The 21,562-nt window shown below is 34.5% G+C and overlaps 3 protein-coding genes across 6 annotated transcripts in view; 2 read left to right on the top strand and 1 right to left on the bottom strand.

The window, feature by feature from the left end:
* The first annotated feature begins 243 nt into the window (after positions 1-243).
* On the top strand, positions 244-9,195 carry cyp2u1 (cytochrome P450, family 2, subfamily U, polypeptide 1). Its single transcript, XM_073842798.1, has 5 exons — positions 244-769; positions 4,371-5,024; positions 5,106-5,267; positions 7,829-7,996; positions 8,114-9,195. Exons 1-5 carry the CDS (start codon positions 331-333, stop codon positions 8,290-8,292), a joined length of 1,602 nt encoding a protein of 533 aa, XP_073698899.1. The 5' UTR covers positions 244-330; the 3' UTR covers positions 8,293-9,195.
* A 2,027-nt stretch (positions 9,196-11,222) lies between these two features.
* Positions 11,223-15,173, top strand: hadh (hydroxyacyl-CoA dehydrogenase). Its single transcript, XM_073842334.1, has 8 exons — positions 11,223-11,394; positions 12,076-12,204; positions 12,293-12,450; positions 12,875-13,001; positions 13,158-13,247; positions 14,415-14,487; positions 14,560-14,676; positions 14,753-15,173. The coding sequence occupies exons 1-8, from the start codon at positions 11,278-11,280 to the stop codon at positions 14,869-14,871; spliced, it is 930 nt and encodes a 309-aa protein (XP_073698435.1). The 5' UTR covers positions 11,223-11,277; the 3' UTR covers positions 14,872-15,173.
* Positions 15,174-19,357: 4,184 nt separating this feature from the next.
* lef1 (lymphoid enhancer-binding factor 1) overlaps positions 19,358-21,562 on the bottom strand; it is a 51,491-nt gene continuing 49,286 nt past the window's right edge. For all 4 annotated transcript variants that reach the window (XM_073842189.1, XM_073842191.1, XM_073842190.1 and 1 more), the window contains one exon: positions 19,358-20,670. In XM_073842189.1, the coding sequence (XP_073698290.1) occupies positions 20,608-20,670 (63 nt within the window). In that variant the 3' untranslated portion in view covers positions 19,358-20,607. The remainder of the gene's footprint in view (positions 20,671-21,562) is intronic.

Genomic DNA, 21,562 nt, shown 5'->3' with positions numbered 1-21,562 from the left:
AAAATAAAAACTGATTTACTGTTATAAATTGACAGTCAGGTTACAGTCAGGTAACTACCTCACAAGAAGTTCATCTCTGGTTAAGCTTCTGTGTCTGCTTCCTCTTATTGGATCAGTTTAACCCACCCATTTCTTTTCGTCATTGGTTGATTCACCAATCAACTCTCAGCGTGCTCCTCTCAGCCAATGAAAAATACAAAAACAGACTACCCATGCTGCAGCTCCAACAACACAGGAAGAAAATGTGTTTGATCAGCAGATAGCAAGTATTGATCAGGAGGAACTATGCGTCTGTTTTAAGAGTCAGTGGATTTGATAAGTGCGCCAGTCATGGACGCTTCGCTGTCTTTGCTGTGGCAGTATGTCTTCTCGCCTGCAAACATTGTAGGTTTGATTGCGTTTGTGATTGTTTTCTATGTGCTGCAACAGTATGAGCGGCGTCAGACATATGCGAACATCCCTCCGGGTCCAAAGCCATGGCCCATCGTGGGCAACTTCGGGGGCTTCCTTGTGCCTTCGTTTATTTCGAGACGACTTGCAAGGAATCGCAAAGAGTTTGCAAAGGTGGGCTCTAATCCGTTGTCCCCTCAGGCTGGACTCATGGAGATGTCCAGACTCTATGGGAACATATTCAGCCTTTTTGTTGGGCCTCAGCTCATGGTCGTGCTGAATGGATATGAGACTGTCCGGGACGCGATGTTAAACCATCCGGAGGTCTTCTCTGACAGACCGCATATACCTCTTGTAACTATTATCACCAAGAGGAAAGGTAAGATAAATCAGTCATAGTTAATGATTGCTGAATGTCATGATAATAGATCAGAATAGATTAGAGCAGAATAGAGTATAATGGACTAGAACAGAATACAGTATTTACCAGAATAGAACAGTAAATAAGAATGTCTCAGAACAGAATAGAACGAAGTACAATAGACTGGAGCAGATTTAGAATTGAGTAGAACAGTAGAAGAGATAATAGAATAGAATAAAGTAGAATAGAACATAATAAAATGGCAGAATGTAATAGAAAAGAGTAGAACAGGATAGAATAAAACAGGACAGTAGACTGGAACACAAAATAGACACAGAATAGACTAGAACAGAATAGAAAAGAGTAGAACAGACTTGAATAGAGTATACAATGGAATGGAATCAAGAGCATGCTGAAAAGTAATAGATTACAACCAAAACAAAATAGAACGGAATAAAACGAAATAAACGAACAGATATGACTGACACAATATAGAACAGAATAGAATAAAACAGGGCAGAATGAAATAGAATAGAATAGTAGAAGAGACAGACACAATAGAATAGAACAGAACAGAACAGGGCAAAATATAAATGAATAGAACAGAATATAATTGACTGAAGCAGAATAGAATAGAATAATTTAGAATTTAACAGAATACAACAGCAGAACATATTGATGCCAGTATAGAATAAAACAGGGCAGAATGAATTAAAATAGAACATTACTAGAGACAAACACAGAATAGAATAGAACAAAATAGAGCAGTAGACGTGACTGACACAGAATTGAATAGAATATAACAGAGTATAATAGACTGGAGCAGAACAGAATAATTTAGAATTTAACAGAGTACAACATTAGAAGATACTGATGACAGAATAGAATAAAACAGGGCAGAATAAAATAGAATAGAATAGTAGAAGAGATGGACACAGAATAGAATAGAATATAAAATATTAGAACAGAGTATAATGGACTGGAGCAGAATAGAACCGAATAATTTAATAAGGATACAACAGCAGAAGTTATTGATGCCAGAATAGAATAAAACAGGGCAGAATGAATTGGAATAGAATAGAACAGTAGATGAGACTGACTCAGAATAGAGCAGAGTACAATGGACTGAAGCAGAATAGAATAGAATAATTTAGAATTTAACAGAATACAAGGTACTACAGAATACAGAAGATACTAATGCCTGAACAGAAAACAGAATAAAACAGGGCAGAATTAATTAGAATAGAATAGAACAGTAGAAGAGATGGACACAGAATAGAACAGAATAGAACAGTAGACGTGACTGACACAGAATAGAATAGAACAGGACAGAATAGAAAATAATAGAACAGAGTATAATAGACTGGAGCAGAATAGAATAATTTGGCATTTAATAGAATACAAAAGCAAAAGATACTAATGCCAGAATAGAATAAAACTGAATAAAATGGAAGAAAAATTAGAATAGAACAGTAGAAGAGATGGACACGGAATAGAATAGAACAGTAGACGTGACTGTCTCAGAATAGAATAGAATAGAATAGAACAGGGCACAATAGAAAAGAGTAGAACAGAGTATAATAGACTGTAGCAAAATAGAATAGAATCATTTAGAATTTAACAAAATACAACAGCAGAAGATACTAATGCCAGAATAGAATAAAACAGGGCAGAATTAATTAGAATAGAACAGTAAAAGAGATGGACATAGAATAGAATAGAATAGAATAGAATAGAATAGAATAGAATAGAATAGAATAAGGCAGAATAGAAAAAGAATAGAACAGAGTATAATAGACTAGAGCAGAATTGAATAGAATAATTTAGAATTTAACAGAATACAACAACAGACATTACTGATGTCAGAATAGAATAAAACAGGGCAGAATTAATTAGAATAGAACAGTAAAAGAGATGGACATAGAATAGAATAGAATAGAATAGAATAAGGCAGAATAAAAAAAGAATAGAACAGAGTATAATAGACTAGAGCAGAATTGAGTAGAATAATTTAGAATTTAACAGAATACAACAACAGACATTACTGATGTCAGAATAGAATAAAACAGGTTAGAATAATAAATAATAGAATAGAAAAGTAGAAGAGACAAACAGAACAGAATAGAGCCTAATTAAACAGTGGAATGCAACTGAATAGAATAAAATTAAACAGTAGAATAGACTGGAGCAGAATAGAGCAGTGCAATATATTATAATGATGCAGAATAGGGTTGGGCGATGTCGACCAATTTGACATCGTACGATGTCTAATGTGAAAAATCGCGATGGACGATGGCATCGTCTGCGGGGGTGAGGGATGGTTGTTGTTAAATAATTTATTCATAACAAATTAATTAATTGTAGCCTACCATGTCCACAAGTGCTTAATTTGAGCCGGATCCTGTTCTGAAAAATGTCCGATTTTAGATTTTTGCGTTCCGGTATTTGTTTTTAAAGATCCGGAATTAACAAGTGCATCATGACTGTGCGTGCGTGCAGACGAGACAAGATCAAGCGCGGGTTTAAATGCATTTGGAGGATGTGTGTTGGTCATATTTTCGACCAGTCAGCTTTTTTAAGTTCAATAACGCTCTCATTATTTGCTTACTGCTTAACACACTCTCTTAAAACGCATTTAATGAGCAGCGGAATGTTTAGAGAGAAAGCTTAATATCAGAAATAATACCAAATCAATCAAAATATTATGTATTAACATTATAAACACTATAAACATAGCTATAAGTTAGTTACCCTGACTCCAAAACTAATTATTTAAATGTAGAGGTATTTAGAGCAGAACAGAAATGAAACAAAATATATAAAGTTAACAAACTAAAGCGAAACTAAAAATAGCACGTTGGGCTCACGCACCTCTGTTTATCGGCACAAATCCAAGTGTTCCAACTAGGCTTTGTATTGTACATTCGTATTTCGATGAAAAAAAAAAAGATATACTCTTGGTTTTTGTTCCAAGCTCTGGCATATTTGGTGTAGTTTATTTAATCGAATTTAATTAAAATTATTTTGATTTTTTTTTCTGCTGTTTTTGTATGCCTCATTTATTAATGTAAACGAACTTTCATGTAATTCGTTAGGAGTTAACTATTTGTATTGTGATCACTAACAACTTCCTTGTTATTATTTCCTCATAATAATAATAATAAAATAAGTAAAGATGCAGAAATTGAAAGCATGCATTTTATTTGGCTACATAGGGGTTTAGTGTGTGTTTTCCGTGAGCGGGTTGCTGCTGCGGCGGGGGCGGGGCGGGGCACGGCGGGGCACGGCGGGGCGGAGGATCGCGATGCCGGCTCAGCATCGTGATGTCTTTTGGCCATCGTCGATGGACGATGGCATCGTCTATCGACCCAACCCTAATGCAGAACTGAACAGGACCATGGTGAAATGAATAGCAAAATAATAAAGCAGAATGGAATTTAACAAAACAGAATAGGTAACAATAGATTAAAATAACAGAATAGAATGTCAGAGCCTGGTTTCAGAAATTTCAGTGAAATGTAATTGATTGGTGCTCATAAAATAATGATAAAAGAATTTACATTAACATTCAAAATCTGAAAGCAAAGCTTTGTATGTTTGAACTAAATGTTGTTCACAGGGATTGTGTTTGCACCTTATGGCCCGTTGTGGAAGACAAACCGTAAGTTCTGTCACAGCAGTTTACGCAGCTTTGGCTTTGGCAAGCTGAGTCTGGAGCCATGCATCCATGAAGGCCTGACCATGATTAAAACAGAACTGCAGAGCCTCATTGAAAAAGCAGAGCCTTCTGGTATCGATCTGACTCCCCTGATCAGCAATGCTGTCTCCAACGTCATCTCCTCCATGAGTCTGGGTCAGCGTTTCCATCGCCAGGACCAGGAGTTCCAAACCATGCTGAATCTTATGTCTCACGGGCTGGAGATTAGCGTCAACACATCCATTTTGCTGGTCAACGTGTTTCCCTGGCTCTACTACCTGCCCTGTGGCATTTTCAAGGAGCTGCGGCGTGTGGAGATCGACATCACGGCCTTTCTGAAGAAGATTATCGCGAAGCACAGGGCCACGCTGGATCCTGAGAATCCCAGGGATTTCATAGACATGTATCTGGTGGAGATGCTGGCCAAGCAAAAGGGAGATCATTCAGAAGAGAACTTGTTCTCAGAGGATGATCTCTTCTACATCATAGGGGACCTCTTTATTGCAGGCACTGATACTACCACAAACAGTGTGCTGTGGAGTATTCTCTATATGTCATTGTATCCTGATGTGCAAGGTATGTTCACCATGTAATTCACAAATGTCTGAAGGTTTGGTTTCTGGTTATATATGACATTTTTGTTTGATGAACACATAGAGAAGGTTCAGCAGGAGATTGATGCAGTGGTGGGATCTGAGAGAGTCCCATCTCTGACCGATAAGGGCAGTTTGCCGTACACAGAAGCCACCATTTTGGAGGTGCTGAGGATGACTGTAGTGGTTCCTCTTTCCATACCCCACATGGCCTCGGAGACCACAGGTGAGGTCAGGCCTTTGGCAGGGAAATACGCAAGTGAAGCAAATTTGCTGCCTGGTACCTTCAGCACAGTTTTACAGGAAGAATCTCATGAAAGTTTTCAAGCACAGTAGATGAAAATGACACACAATAGAACATCATAATATCGGCAGACTGAAACAGAATAGAACAGAGTATAATAAATTTAGGCATAAAATAGATTAGAATAGAAAAAAATAGAATAGAATAGAATTAAACAGAATAGAACAGTAGAAGAGAACAACACAGAATACAATAGAACAGAATAAAACAGTATGATAGTCTGAAAAGGAATTGAATTTAATAATGTAGAATTGTACATAACAGAACAGTAGAAGAGACTGACTCAAAATAGAGTAGAATAGAATCAAAGCATAATGGAAAATGATAGACTAGAACATATTAAAATAGACTGAAGGAGAGTGGAATAATATAGAATTGAACAGAATAGAAGAACAGACATGACTGACACAGAATAGAATAGAACGGAATAATATTGACTGGAGCAGAATAGAACAATTTAGAATTATAGAGAATACAACAGCAGCCAGAATAGAATAAAACAGGGCAGAATGAATTAGAATAGAACAGTAGAAGAGACAGAGAAAGAATAGAATAGAACAAAACAGAGCAGGGCAGAATTGAACAGAGTATAATAGACTTGAGCAGAATAGAATAATTTAGAATTTAACAGAATACAACAGCAGAAGATACTGTTGCCAGAATAGAATAAAACAGGGCAGTATGAAGTAGAATAAAATAGTAGAAGAGACAGACAGACAGAACAGAACAGAACAGAATAGAATAGAATAGAATAGAATAGAATAGAATAGAATAGAACAAATCAGGGCAGAATAGAAAATAATAGAACAGAGTATAATAGATTGGAGCATAATAGAATAGAATAATTTTGAATTTAACAGAATACAACAGCAGAAGACACTGACGGCAAAATAGAATAAAATAGAATCAAACAAGACACTGACGAAATAGAATAGAATAGAAAGGTAGAAGAGACAGACACAGAATACAATAGAACAGAACAGGGCAAAATAGAAAAGAATAGAACAGAATATAATAGACTGAAGCAGAATAGAATAGAATAATTTAGAATGTAACAGAATACAACAGCAGAAGATATTGATGTCAGAATGGAATCAAACAGGACAGAATGGAATAGGATAGAACAGTAATAAAACAGAAAATAATGACAAAGAATAGAACATAAAAAATGGCAGAATGGAACTGAATAGAACAGAGTATAATGGATTTTGGCATAGAATAGAATAGAACAGATTAAAACAAAGTATGATAGACTGAAGCAGAATTAAATTAATGTAGAATTGAACATAACAGAACAGTAGAAGAGACTGACTCAGAATAGAATTGAATTGAATTGAATCAAAACAAAGCAGAATGGAAAGTAATAGACTAGAACATAGTAAAATAAACTGGAGCAGAATAGAACAGTAGACGTGACTGACAGAATAGAACAGAATAGAATAAAATAAAACAGAATCAAAAAGAAGAGACTGGCAACATAGAACATAATAAAATGAATAGAACAGCGTATAATAAAGTGGCATCGAATAGAATAAAATTAAACAGAGTAGAACAATAGAAAAATTACACAGAATAGAACAATAAAATAGCAAAATGGAACAGAATAGATAACACAGTAGAATAGAATAGAATAGAATAGAATAGAATAGAACAGCTTAATGGAACAGAGTATGATAGTCTGAAGCAGAATTGAATAGAATAATATAGAATTGAACATAACAGAATAATGTAAGAGACTGACTGAGAATAGAATAATCTAATTAACAGTCTAATATACTGTTCTTATGATAAATATATATAACATAAAATAAAATAAAACACATATATATAGGTGTAAATATACATTTTATACATACCTGTAGTTTTTCTTTCATTTTTCTTTTAATTTTGGGGTGAAATGTGACCTGGATAATTGTTTATCTGGGTTTTTGATTCAATCCAGATTATATTTTATGTACAGTGTTGAATGAATGTAGAATTGAACGTAACTGTATAAGAGACTGACTCAATAGAATAGAATAGAGTTGAATAGAATGAAAAGTAATATACTAGAACATAGTGAACATAGTGACTGGAGCAGAATACAACAGTAGATGTGACTGACACAGAATAGCACAGAATAGAATAGAATTAAACAGAATCAAAAAGAAGAGACTGACAAAATAGAACATAAAAAAAATGGTAGAATAGAACAGCGTAGAAAAATGACACAGATAATTGTTTATCCAGGTTTTTGATTCACTCCAGAATATATTTTATGTACAGTGCCCGACTAAATGTATTTGGACTTTTGTTTTTTAAATGTTTGTATAATGTCAATTATTAATGAATAAAACTGAACCAGACCAACTTGAACTTTAGATAAGAGTCAGACTTTAAGCCGTATCTGTATTTTTTATATTAAAGGGTGTCCAAATACTTTGAGAGGACACATTAAAAATGACAAACAACTGAATATTTAATCTAAATTTGTCTCTTCCCAGAATTCCGAGGATACACTATTCCTAAAGGAACAGTTATCATCCCAAACCTCTGGTCAGTACACAGGGATCCCACCGTGTGGGAAAATCCTGATGACTTCAATCCAGGCAGATTTCTGGATGAACAGGGAAAACTTCTCAGGAAAGATTGTTTTATTCCATTTGGAATAGGTACGTTTGTAGAAATCATGTAGCCTGGAAACCACCAGTTTCACATGTTTATGTTTTAAGTTACCACTACTCTTGCAAGGAGAATTTTGTTTAAATTATATTTTGTGTGTCTGGCAGGTCGCAGGGTGTGCATGGGAGAGCAGCTGGCTAAGATGGAGCTGTTTCTGATGTTCACCAGTCTGATGCAGGCCTTCACTTTCAGGCTTCCTGATGGTAAATCTGCTCCACATATGCACGGACGCTTTGGCCTAACTCTGGCTCCATGCCCATTTACTGTCAGTGTGAAAGCACGCTGAACAGGCTTTAAAAAAAAACAAGAGATGTCATTCCTCAAACAATGAGGCATCACTGGGTAGCAAATTGCACGTGTTGTCCATTATTTGGACCATAAAATTAAGTAAGGGCCTTTGAAGCTGCATGATGAAGCAAAAAAAGTTTAAGATTATTTTATGTATAAAAATTAAAATCCTGAACAATTTCAAGAAATAAGAACACATATCTAAGTATTATATCAGAATATTTCAGTTTTAGAATTGCGTTTATTTTAAAATATTCATTTCATAATACAACAAAATTGAACTTTTTTTTTCAAAAATGTTTTGAGATTATTTTAATGTGAAATGTTCCTGAACAATTTCAAGAAATAAGAACACATACCTAAGTATTATATCAGCAAATGTCAGTTTTATTATTACATTTTAAAATATTAATTTCATAATCCAATAACTGAACTGTTTTTTTTTTTTCCAAAATGATGACTTGGTTACTGTACTGCACTATGAGACTGTTGTTATTATTATACATTTCTGAAAAATGATTGCAGAAAACTATTTAAAATATGGTTAAGTGTTGTTAAAAACATGAATGGGTGGGATAAAACAACTAATTTATTTAATTTGCCTACTAACAATGTTCGGTGTCACAATGGACATACATGCAAAACAGAATAATTCTGTCTAAATCATGAACGTTTTCAGGATAGCGCCATTTCCAACGCATCTAAAATGTTTGATGTCGTTTTATGGAAATAAAAAAAAAATATTTTTGGAATAAAATGGCCAGTCTTGCTAGGGCTAATTTCATAGCTATAATCTCATGTGTCCTATATACACACTATTTTCACACTTTTGTATAATTTGACAAAAATACTGCTTGATTGGAAATGATGCACAATAAAATATTCTGCTGAAAAAAAAAAACAGTATTTATCTTGATTTGTCTTCTTTCTAAACACATCAGGTGCCATTGTTTCATCACAAGCTCAATGACACTGCCCCTTCCTAAGTAAACAATCACACTAATTTTATACTATCACTTATTTTTACCCTAATCAATACATTATTGATAAAATGTTGACTTTATAAATTGTTTGATATGGAGGAAATAATGCTATAATTATGTGGTCATTTTTGAAAAATGATTAATCACCTCTCCTAAGAACGAGTCAAATTATTCTTTTCCAAATTTAATGGGACTGGCTTCCGGTCTCATCCATATTCAGCTATTTTAGCTGTACTGTACAAAATAGCTGTTTTTGCTTCTTGATATTGCAAATTAGTGTGTCTTACCATGTTATTTTAATGCATTTTCTTAATTATAAACTCACAGGTTTGTCATTCTTCCCATTATTTCCCTAAAGCAATAAACAATCTGTAAGTCTCTCGCCCATAGGCTTACTTCCGCGTCGAAGAAAAAGGTGGATATTGTCATTTATTCCTGCAATATCAATATCATCAATATTGTTTCTTAATGCTAATCTTACACAGTGTATTACTGTAAAAACTAAAACAGTGTTAAAAAAAAGAAAGAAAGATCATTTCAGAAACATCTCAGTACTTTTTGTTCATATAATGAATGGAATTGGCAACCAAAACAGCTTTGTTACCAACAGTCTTCAAACTTCTTTTGTTTTACAAAAGAAAGTTTTGAAAAAGAATGAGGGTGAATAAATGACAGATTTTTTTTATTTTATTTTTTTAATAAAATGATACCCTAAATGAACTAAATCTGCCTGCATGTGGCGCTAAATGCCTTTATTATTCGTTCCAAAGGCTGATTCATTCAGGAAAGAAGTAAATGGTTCTCTTTATGAATAGGCCTTTGATCATGATTCGTTCAAAACCCGTATTCATTCAAAAACTGAACACTGTGTTGTACAATTCTGCTATGGCTGTAAAGATCATATATTCTATGCAGAATTGAGCAAAAACACATATTGTGTTTAAAATATAGACAATAAAAATGTATTTACTGAACTGTTATATTAATTACATTTAACTTGTGATAGATCGTGACAAAAGCAGCACTCCTGTCATATTGCTCTTGCTCCTGTTGTGATATCGCTCATATGATATAAATATGAGACAAAAACACATACAGGGGATTTTTTTTTTTTTTTTGCTCTAATATCTTACATTTTAGGGCATAACTGCATTTATGGAGTTTCATGGATCGTTTTGTGTCTTAACACCTCAATGTCATCACGAGCCGCAGGGTTTAATTTGGTTTTGTCTGTGTATGTTTTTTCTACTCTCAAAGATTTGGTGCCCATTGACTGCCATTATATGACTAACAGACTGCAACGGTTTGAGTTAAAAATCTTCGTTTGTGTTCTACTGAAGAAACGAAATCACCTACATCTTAGAAGCCCTGGGGATAAGCAGATAAACATCCAATTTTCATTATTGGGTGAACTATCCCTTTAACTATAGAAAATACAAGATGATGCACAGATCTGGGGGCGGGGCCAGCGCGTTAACTGCGTTAAAATATTTTAATCGCGTTATTTTTTCATAACTAATTAATTAAGTGTATGCGATTGTATAATGACTAAATAAATAAATATTTTGTCTTTTTACAAAATAATCTTTTTAACTTAGAAATGGTAATCAACATTTAAAGTGGAGTTTTACATTAAAACCCATTTGTTAATAATAAAGGAAAAAAAGAACGGCAATTATATGCGGTTGTTCAATGACTATAAATAAATATTTTTGTCTTTTTACAGAGATGTAACAGAAATGGTTATCAACATTCATTAAAACGCAAGATTTGTTAATAATACTAATAAAAACACACGTTTCCAAGAACAATAAACACAGTGACAGTATGCTAGTTGATATAATAATAAATCAACAGGTCTTCACTGTATCTGAAAGGTCGTCGCAAGGGGAGGAAACCACGTGACCACATCAGCAAACCCTTTGCGCGAGTTCTCGTGCACGCGCTGAGCAAGGCTTGTGTACGCGCAGTGTGCTCCATTCGCAAGATAGCTGCTCGCCATGGCATTCATTACACGCCAGTGCATCAGGACCCTTTCATCTTCTGCAGCTCTAAATGCTGCTATTAAACATGTCACTGTTATCGGAGGCGGGCTGATGGGAGCTGGCATCGCACAGGTAACGTTAAAATTAAAAATGAAGTAAATAGCGTTTTGCTAGTGCCAGGCTACAAGCTAAATGCTATCAACACAGCTATTGAAGATTGCTATTTAATAGTTTGAAGTTGCGTGTAGTTGCATTGATTTGACGATGATGTGTGAATGAATTTTGGCCAGTTTTTGCAAACTTTTCCCATCATGTTGCGACTGTCTTGTAACTTCATGTCAAGGACTGACCTTTCACCCACTTACCCAGCACACATAAGGTTTACGCTCATTACTATCGTTTTCTTTTATCTATACTCTTCATAAAACATATATTGATTATGTATAATGTTTACTTTGCGTATTAAAGTTGTTTGAAATATTTTCTATACTTCTGTCATTGTTTACTCGCACTATGTTTCAAATCTGTTCCAAATCTTTACATTTCACAGTAGAACATAAGGCATACAGGTTTGGAAAGACATGAGGGAAATACTTAATGTTTATTATTAGGTAAACTGTACTCTGAATTACACTTTACAGCATTGGTCTCAAACTCCTGGAAGGCCACAGTGTGTTTAAATAAACTCTGCAGAACTCTGGCCCTTCAGGAATTGATTTCGAGACCAATATTTTATAGTGTTTCGCACTGAACTGAGTTTCTTTCTACATCACAACAACTGGCTTTGTTTGGTGATGTTTCTTTATTTTTCAGGTTGCTGCATCCACAGGACATTCAGTGGTGTTGGTGGACACATCTGAAGACATACTGAAGAAATGTGCAAAGGGTATTGAGGCTAGTCTGAAGAGAGTTGCAAAGAAGAAGTTTGCCGATAAACCTGAGGTTAGTTTGACAACACTGACTTTAAGTCACATAGGTTTAATGGCTAATCATGCTCTATTGTTCTTTAACCTTGGCTCATGTTCTCTAGGATGGAGAGGCATTTATGCAGAAAGTCCTGAAAAATGTCTCTACAAGCACAGATGCTGCGTCTGTCGTTCAGGGCACTGATCTTGTGGTGGAGGCTATTGTGGAAAACCTCAAAGTCAAACAAGATCTGTTTGGAGCTCTAGACAAAGCGGCCCCAGAGTAAGTTAAAGTATTAATAAGAAAGAAAGATTGGGTACAAGGTGCATTTGATTTTATTTTCCTTTTGACCACTAGATGGCACAAAGTATGAATTTTTATGGATTTATATAGCAAATAAGATTTAAGGCACCCACTAATTACACGCATACTTACTAAATTAACAAATCTATAGATGTTATTTGTGACCCTGGACCACAAAACCAGTTATAAGTGTCAGTTTTTCAAAAGTGAGATTTATACTTTATCTGAAATTTTGGTTAAGATACAACTATTTGAAAATCTGAGGGTGCAAAAAAAAAAAAAAAAAAATCAAAATCAGTGTTTAATTTTTTTGTAAATATATGCATCCTAATTTACAAACTTGTACTGTGCACTAAAAGTTTGGTTTAGTATTGTATCAGTCAGATGTTTGCTCTCTCTTCAGACGCACTATCTTCGCTAGCAACACGTCCTCCCTGCCGATCGCAGACATCGCCAGCTCCACAGCCAGATTAGATCGCTTTGGCGGTCTGCATTTTTTCAACCCCGTCCCAATGATGAAGCTGGTGGAGGTTTGGATTGAGTTCATAATTCACTCATTGCACAACCACCCACATTAATGCAAATGACATTTGTCTTTAAGATATCGCAGTTTGCATTGACTTGAATATGTTAAACGTGTAGTTGCGTTGTCTTGTTAACTATCTGACTTTACTGTCTTATCTCAGGTGATTAAAGCTCCAGGAACAAGCCAAGAGACTTTTGACGCTCTCCTTGAGTTCAGCAGAGCTTTGGGAAAGCATCCTGTTTCATGCAAAGTGAGACACATATATTGATGAAAGCCAAATATTATATGTCATGGATAAATATTTACTGATTAATCCACTATTTTCTAGAGGGAGGTCAAAATGGCAATTTTCAGCTGAGATTCAGAGTCAAGTAACAGGGGGGTAAAAATGTCTTCAGAAAGATGGCAGCATCATAATGTTATTTTTACACAGAGATTGGTAGTTCTGTTAGTAAAATCAGTTGACTTTAGCAATCTTTGTTGTATTATATGCCAGTGGTGACCATTCAAAAATGGGGAAACTGTACTTTTCTCCAAAGTTTGCATGCCTGTTATTCAAGAAATATTAATAGCTTAATTCCCTTTTAGATACTGGGTCTTAACAAACTTTCCTTTTGATATCTTTATTTTTAATGCCCTTTGAGATTCGGTTCCAGAGATATTGGGATTTTAATATGGCTCCAGGAGTAAATCGTTAAAATGTACACATTTTCAGTGTTCAAAAACCAAATGTGGGTCAGTTTGAAGAAATAGGATGATACTTTTCTTTTAAAGAGGAACATCTGAAGAGCAAATAGTATTAAAACTAGAGATGTATCTCATTTCTTTCTGTCAAGCCAACTGCATTGACCATAAATATTCTTTTTCCAAAGTTTGCATGCCTATAACTCAAGAAGTATTAAAGAGATCACAATATAGTTTTTAGATTCTAGTTGTTAATACACTTTTCTTTTGGAATCTTAATTTTCAAGGCCCTATGTCATTCATTCCCAGAGATATATCTCAATGAGGCTCCATGTCCAGATTGTTGAATATTACCCATTTCAGTGCTTGAAAACCAAATGTTGGTCACTTTGTGTGTAGCTGATACTTGTTTTATTTAAAGAATATCTGACAAAGAAATAACATTAAAATTAGAACATACCTGTTTGAGTCTCAAAAATATTTTTCCAAAATGTATGTGCATGTAACTCAAGAAGTATTAAAGCTATTGTATTATGATCTTAGATTCTGATTCTGGAAACATGCAAGAAAGATATTAACGATATGTGACCCTGGACCAGAAAAGTTTGTCTTCAAACTTTATCTGTCTAGTTATTATTAGTAGTGATTGTTAAAGCGAGAATTGCTTTTACTTGTGGTTTGAACAATTTAATTTGAACAAATTCATCAACTCTCATTTGCCGTCTCCTCTCAGGACACTCCAGGTTTCATAGTGAATCGTCTGCTGGTTCCTTACATGCTAGAAGCTGTTCGACTACATGAGAGAGGTAAGTACTAAAAATATACTAAATATTTTGGCTCAGATTTGTGGGTTTAATCTTGTTTTGTTTATTCCCCAGGTCACGGTTCTAAGGAAGACATTGATGTGGCCATGAAGCTTGGAGCTGGTTATCCTATGGGTCCGTTTGAGCTTCTGGACTATGTTGGATTGGACACTTCCAAGTTTATTATTGACGGTGAACATTTTTAACTGAGCATACCAAGTTTTGATATAACAGTATTGTGTTGATTTCTAATTATGGGTTTGTGTAGGCTGGCATCAGAAGGACCCCGATAACCCACTGTTTGCCCCCAGTCCCCTGCTCAACAAGCTGGTAGCAGAGGGCAAACTGGGCAAGAAAACCGGTGAGGGATTCTACAAGCACAAGTAACAGAAATGAGGACAAAAGAAGTCTAGTCGACGAAATGCACTGGACTGAGCCACTTGTCCTGAAAAGACTGTTTGATTGTGAATTTCATAAATGTTTAAAAGTTCAAAAAGTGGTCAGATGCACCACATGTCCCAGGGAATTAAGTCCTGTATGAAATACTGGACCACTTGCAAATCAGTCAAGATATTAATGTCTATAAGACAGGAATGTTGTCCACTGCATCTAGTGCCTTGCTGTGATTTGTTAAAAACTTGCATTCATTAATTCTGAATGTCTGTTGCATTAAAAAGTTTGAAAATGTCTTTTCATGTGTTTTGGAATTACTGCATTCATTGTCAGATATACAGTAGAAAGTAGAATGAGAGCAGTTGAGAAAATGGCCTTTAAATTTGTCCAATGCATATTACTAATCAAAAATTAAGTTTTGATGTATTTACGGTAGGAACGTAATATCATAATATCTTCTTGGCATTAAAAAAAAATCTATAATTTTGACACATATAGTGTATTGTTGACTATTGCTACATATCCCTGTGAGATTTGACCCTTGCACCCTCAGGTTTGAATGATATTTTTTTATGAATTCTGTCTTTGTCAATTATTTGTAAAACAGGTGTTTGTTTTGCAATAGGAAATTACGTGACATGTGACCCTGAACCACAAAAACATAAGTAGCATGGGTATATATATATATATATATATATATATATATATATGTAGCAATAGCCAACAATACACTGTTTGGGTCAAAATGATCGATTTTTCTTTTATGCAAAAAATCATTAGGATATCAAGATCATGTTTCATGAAAATATTTTGTAAATTTCCTTCTGTAAATATTTCCAAACCTAATTTTTGATTAGTAATATGCATTACTAAAAACTTCATTTGGACAAATTTAAAGGCAATTTTCTCAATATTTAGATTTTTTTTCACTCTCTGATTCCAGATTTTTACATAGTTGTATTTTGGCCAAATATTTTCCTATACATCAATGGAAAGCCTATTAATTCAGCGTCCATATGATATATAAATGTTAATTTCAAGAAAATGCACCTTATGACTGGTTTTGTGGTCCTTGGTCACATTTGGTTTGATGTTGCGAGGTAAATTTCTTCATAGTACAACATGTAGCCACTAGATGTCGCGGTTTCATTATTTATTCAGTCTCGGTTCACAGTCAAGAAAACTGTCGAGAGCTGTTGTTTCCAGTGTAAATGTACTGCCTGCACATAAAGAAATGTCGTCCTCCAAAAACGCAAATAGAAACCAATTCATTAAATTCGTTTTAAAAGTATTTGAGCTCTTAGGTCACACTTAAAAAATATAAATGTCCTTATGTAAAATAACATAAAAACACTTCTTTTAAAGATAAATACCAGCATTTTGTGGCCACTGTATTCACACACGATTTACATGAAAAATCAAACGTTTTAAAGTTGTATCAGTAATTAACATAGAGTGATGAATCTTGTTTATTCGCATGCTTTGTACTTTAACTTTTGGTGCTTGGAAGTTTTCTTTATTCCTGGCTGAAGACTTCTGAAATAAAATCACAAACGGATGCGTCCCCAGATGCCCTTGCTTGTGGACTCACTTCACATTGTGTGGGAAAACATGTAAGAACTTTTCTTTTGAAGAATTCATGAATATATATTTCAGTTCTTAACTCTGCAATGTCCAATATAAATGCACATGTTTATATGCATGTAATTTCAGTTGTTGCACCTTCAGTTCAGAGTTTTCATGCAGGTTTTTAGGAAGTTGTGAGCTTTGATCATTTATCATTGACACTATGAAAATATTCAAAACTGTTATTCATTTTTATTTAAAACAACCTTTTATAATTTTACAGTCCAGATATTTTCATGAATACAATGACCACAAACACTAGGTCGTGCCAAACCAAGTTAAGTCTTCAAACAAATAATCTGCGTGCATTTCTCAGAATAACTTCACTTTTTAACTCACTCTTTCCGGACGATGAGGCCTTCCTGGGAATTCCGTCCGTGTGAATGCTTCATGGGAACAGCGCAGAGTTTCCTACTTTAGGGTTTTCCATATCAAAAAGCCATTTTTCTAATTTCTCCTCCTCATATTGTTGTTTGTTTTGTTCTGAGGCCGCCGGTCAGTCACACACACACACACACACACACACACACACACACGCACGCACACACACAGGGTTTCTGGCAGACAGCCATTATACACTCACTGATGCCCACGGAAGAGAGAGCAGACCGCGGGAAATGACACGGAGTCTGAGCATCTTTAGTGAGTAAATGACATCACACTGACCCCACGACAAAGGAAGTGGCTCTTATTAAAAAGCAAACAGCTGTCTGTTATGTGCGGTACATATGAGCACAAATTAACGAGAATAATTTAAGACGGAAGGCCACAGTGTTGAACATTGCGACGAAACCAAAACACTTCAAACTTCCAGTTCCACTTCAAGTTTTTAAACTTGGGTGAAAGTCAACATAGTTTTCATGTTTCATTAACCTATATTTTCACAAAATGTGTTTGAGATCAACCAAAGTGGAACCTTGTGATAAACTATACATATATAGCCTAACGTATACAAATATTTTTGTATCCACCTTTTTTTTCCGTGTAAGAATGAGCATGGTCATTGTAAATTTTATGGGTCGGGCTTCCGGTCTTATTGCAAACAGCTATTTTTAGCTTTAGAAAACAGCTCGTTTTGCTGCTTAATATTGCAAATAGGTGTACCATATTATTTGACCGTTATCTTAATTATGAGCACACTGGTTTGTGGTGCAAAACAGTTTTACCGTTTACTGCAAGTTGTTCTTCCTCTGTTTTTTTCGATATAGCACCTAATGAACTGGAAGTCTCACACATGAACTTACTTCCGCGTTAAAGAAAGATGGATATTTTCATTTAAATTGGATATGTGGTAATATTTACATTAGCCTAATATTTAATTTAAAAACCCGGTTTAGTGATTACGTTGCTTTAGGATTATTATCCTTTGCAAAAAATTACCCATGGTTTTACTACACTGCATAGTTTAACCAGCTTACTCATAGTAAAACTGTGGTTATACGAATAGTAATTAATACGGCAAAATATATATATATATATATATATATATATATATATATATATATATGGTTACTAGTACGCTTCTATTACAATAAATCAATGGTTAAATTTCGTAAGGGGTTGTTGCTATTGAGCAATTTTCTATAATCGTAATATTAATGTAGGCCTATTCTACTATAAAAAAATGTTCATTTTCTAGCGGGTCTGTAGGGTCATTTATTTACACTGTCAAATTGCACTTACCTTATTTGAATGCTTATTTAAGCAGAAAGACAACTTCTTTACTGTAGCATCCAGCATTTAGTCCTTGTGAAATGCTCTTCGGTGTACTGTTGATGAAAACGTGTAGCCTATATTCACCTTTTTCTTTAACACGGATGGGTGTGATAGGAAAATAACGGGGGAAAAGACGTGCAGTAAACAATAAAACTCTTTGCACTACAAATCAGTGTGCTCATAATTAAGATAATACATTAAAATAATATGGCAAGATACATCGATTTGCAATATCAAGCAGAAAAACAAGCCTTGTACAGCTACAAATAGCTGGACGTGGACGAGACCGGAAGCCACACCAATAAAATTAACAAATGGCTGCGTCCACTCTTACGGGAAGAAAAAGGAGGATAATATGTAGGATTAATGTTTTAACTAACGAAAAATGCATGAGGCAGTCGTGTTTTGATTTCATCTTCTTCCAGTAGATGGCGCCCCACCATATACATTGTCGTTTATAGCCAGTTTAATCCTATTGTTAAACATCTGTTGTAACAGACGAACCAAACATAAAGGCAAACATGAGCACACAGAATAATTGAAACAGGACAAAGACTGCATTTTATTAAGAACTAAACTTAAACATTATTTATCTCTAGTAAACTGTCCTCATAAACTTGGGTTAGAAACTTAGGCCTATTACAAACACCAAATGTCAGTAACTCCTCAGAAAACACATGGCGACGCCGTTTGATGCGTGAGGTGGCACTGTGGTCCCTTAAACGTCGACAGCAACTCGATGAGCTTTACCGATACTGGAAACATCCTACATACATCAGTTGTGTACACTGTCATACTGCATTCAGCCGCATACTGAACAACTCAACGATCAAAATCATACTTTTTATTTTTAGACCCCAAATTTGAGCATTTGTAAGGAGAAAAATGAATGGCCATTTAATCTTTTTAGCTATATTGCAAATCATTTCCCTTATTATCATGTACTTAAGGCCGCATGAATATTCAAATAGATATTAAAATGAACAGCGAGGCACAGTAACTAGCTGCATTTTATTTCTCGTTCATTTTAATAAGCCTTTTGAAGTTTCCCAAGAGATCCACAGGATGTGTTCTATCATGTAGAAATGCACTCTTTCAGTGTATATGATAAAATGTAAAAAAAAATCAACATGCTGCAATCGTTTTCAGCCAAAGATGCCTATTTATTTTCATAAAAAAAGACATGTTGAAACAGTTCGAATGTGACCACTTGGAAGCAAAATGCTACACCAAGTTAACGCTTCAAAATATGACAATGAATGTAAAAAAAACAACATTTGAAAATGCTAAAATAGAACAATTAAAAATAATAAAATGTGGAAACGTTTGCATGGAATAAACATGGTAAAAGACCACTCTATTACCTACCAGAGAGACAGAGGACAGAGGTACATTGCAATTAAAGAAAGACTGCCAAGTGCTGGGGTAAATATATATAGATATATATCTGCTTCATTTGTCAATTTAGATCAATAAAATATAGGCCTCTGGGTACCTACTCTTTCACCTTTGTCCTAATGTTGCCTGCAAAAATACCAAGAAAAGTGACATCCAGACATCTCTTTTTAAAAAGTACACATTGAGCATTATTTTACATCTGCGCAAGACTGAGAAGTCGATATCCGTTACAAATAGTTATCAAAAAGAAGACTTTCAAATGCTATTTCTGCAAGACGCTTCAACAAGAAAAATGGCTTTCCTGTCTCCAAGCTTATTTTCATATACCATTATATATATATATATAAAATAATGATTAAAAAAAAAATCACTTAAAATATACACCGAGAACTGAAAATAAAGAATAATAATCAAAAAAGCATTCAAAATAAAGGTGAACCCAAGATGTTGAGAAAAAAAATCAAAACATCGATTCTTTTTTGCACCAATGTGTCATAATGCAAAACGTTCTTGTTTTCCAGATCCCTAAATTGTTGCGATGGAACGCCGTGAGGTGTGTCGGCCCCCTGTGTTGCTACGTTTCACGGGGCACGAAAGGAAGTGAGGGAGTGACGTGGTGAACACAGAAGACAGAGGTGCCAAATAACTTAGAATAACTTAGGAACAGGTGTAGGAACGTGTGTTTGTTTACATGTGGCCATATGTGCGCTTTACAAACGGTCGAGGAACATAATCAGTGCAACGCCTTCGGCTTCGGGAGTGAATTAAGGACAGATAACAAAAAAAACAAAAAAAAAGGAACGTTCAAACGAGTATTCACGGGTCTGCGTGAGGGCCTGTGTTGGTGATTGTCTGTTCTCAGTTCAACGTCTCTACAGCAGCGCCTGCAGCCGAGGAGCAGATTCAAGGACCGGGACCCTCTGGAAATTCCGCAGGGGTCAAGAAGTGACGGAGGGGTGAAAGGTTGAGGAATCTAGCAGGCTTCCATCTCTAAAAGGGGGCCTGTAGCTGCTGTCTTTGCTTTGCAAGAGGAAAAAGAAGTCCGCTTTCCTCCTGTAGGAACACAAATGGAAAGAAAAACATGGTAAGTTTAATAGTACTTATATATATATATATATATATATATATATATATAAATACATACATTCAAACCAAAATGTATTCAGACACCTTCAACATTTCATTATCACAGTTTTTTCGGTAGAGTTTAGAAAATAATAATAAAAAATTACAAGAACTTAAAGAGTTAAACGGTGTCAGAACAAATTCATCTTGATAATGTCATATAACTTTGATAGAAAGGTATGTAACAAAACTTGGTCAGGTCAAAGTGTCAAATCAAATTTTTGGTCCCAAATTTTTATCAATTTTACTGGTAGTCCACTGTATGAAGAATTTTAGGGTATAATATTGATATTAAAAATATCAAAAATCATATCTGGTGTCTAAATAAATTTTGGTTTGACTGTATCATTATAATTCACATACATTTAAAAAGAAAAGAAGAATTCTAAAATATTATATTTTGTGTGAATTATCCCATCCAAAACTGTTATCATTTACTACGAAAAAAAAAAAAGTATGATTTCGTTTTTTTTTTTTTTTTTTTTGTTAGTGTGGCCCAGTGCTGTTTTGGATCCCCCCCCCCCAAAAAAAAAAATAATAATAATTTTTATATTTTTAATATTATATTTGTATTATATTACTTTATTTTAAGTGACTAAGGACTAATTCACACAAGAGGAATTAAAAATATTTGTATATTTATATTATATTACTATGTTTTATGTGATTTATCGCTTTAAAAAAAATTGCATATTATTATTATTATTATTATTATTATTATTATTATTATTATACGGTTTAATATTTCACACAAAATGAAAAATCTGTCATCACCGTCATCAAAATATATATTTTGAAGTGCTTTTCAGTGTTTGTTTTT

Source organism: Garra rufa, chromosome 6 (genome assembly GCF_049309525.1).
Source record: "Garra rufa chromosome 6, GarRuf1.0, whole genome shotgun sequence".
NCBI classification, from domain to species: domain Eukaryota; kingdom Metazoa; phylum Chordata; class Actinopteri; order Cypriniformes; family Cyprinidae; genus Garra; species Garra rufa.
Note: the sequence above shows the minus strand (reverse complement) of the source record. Positions and strands in the feature narration are given on the sequence as shown.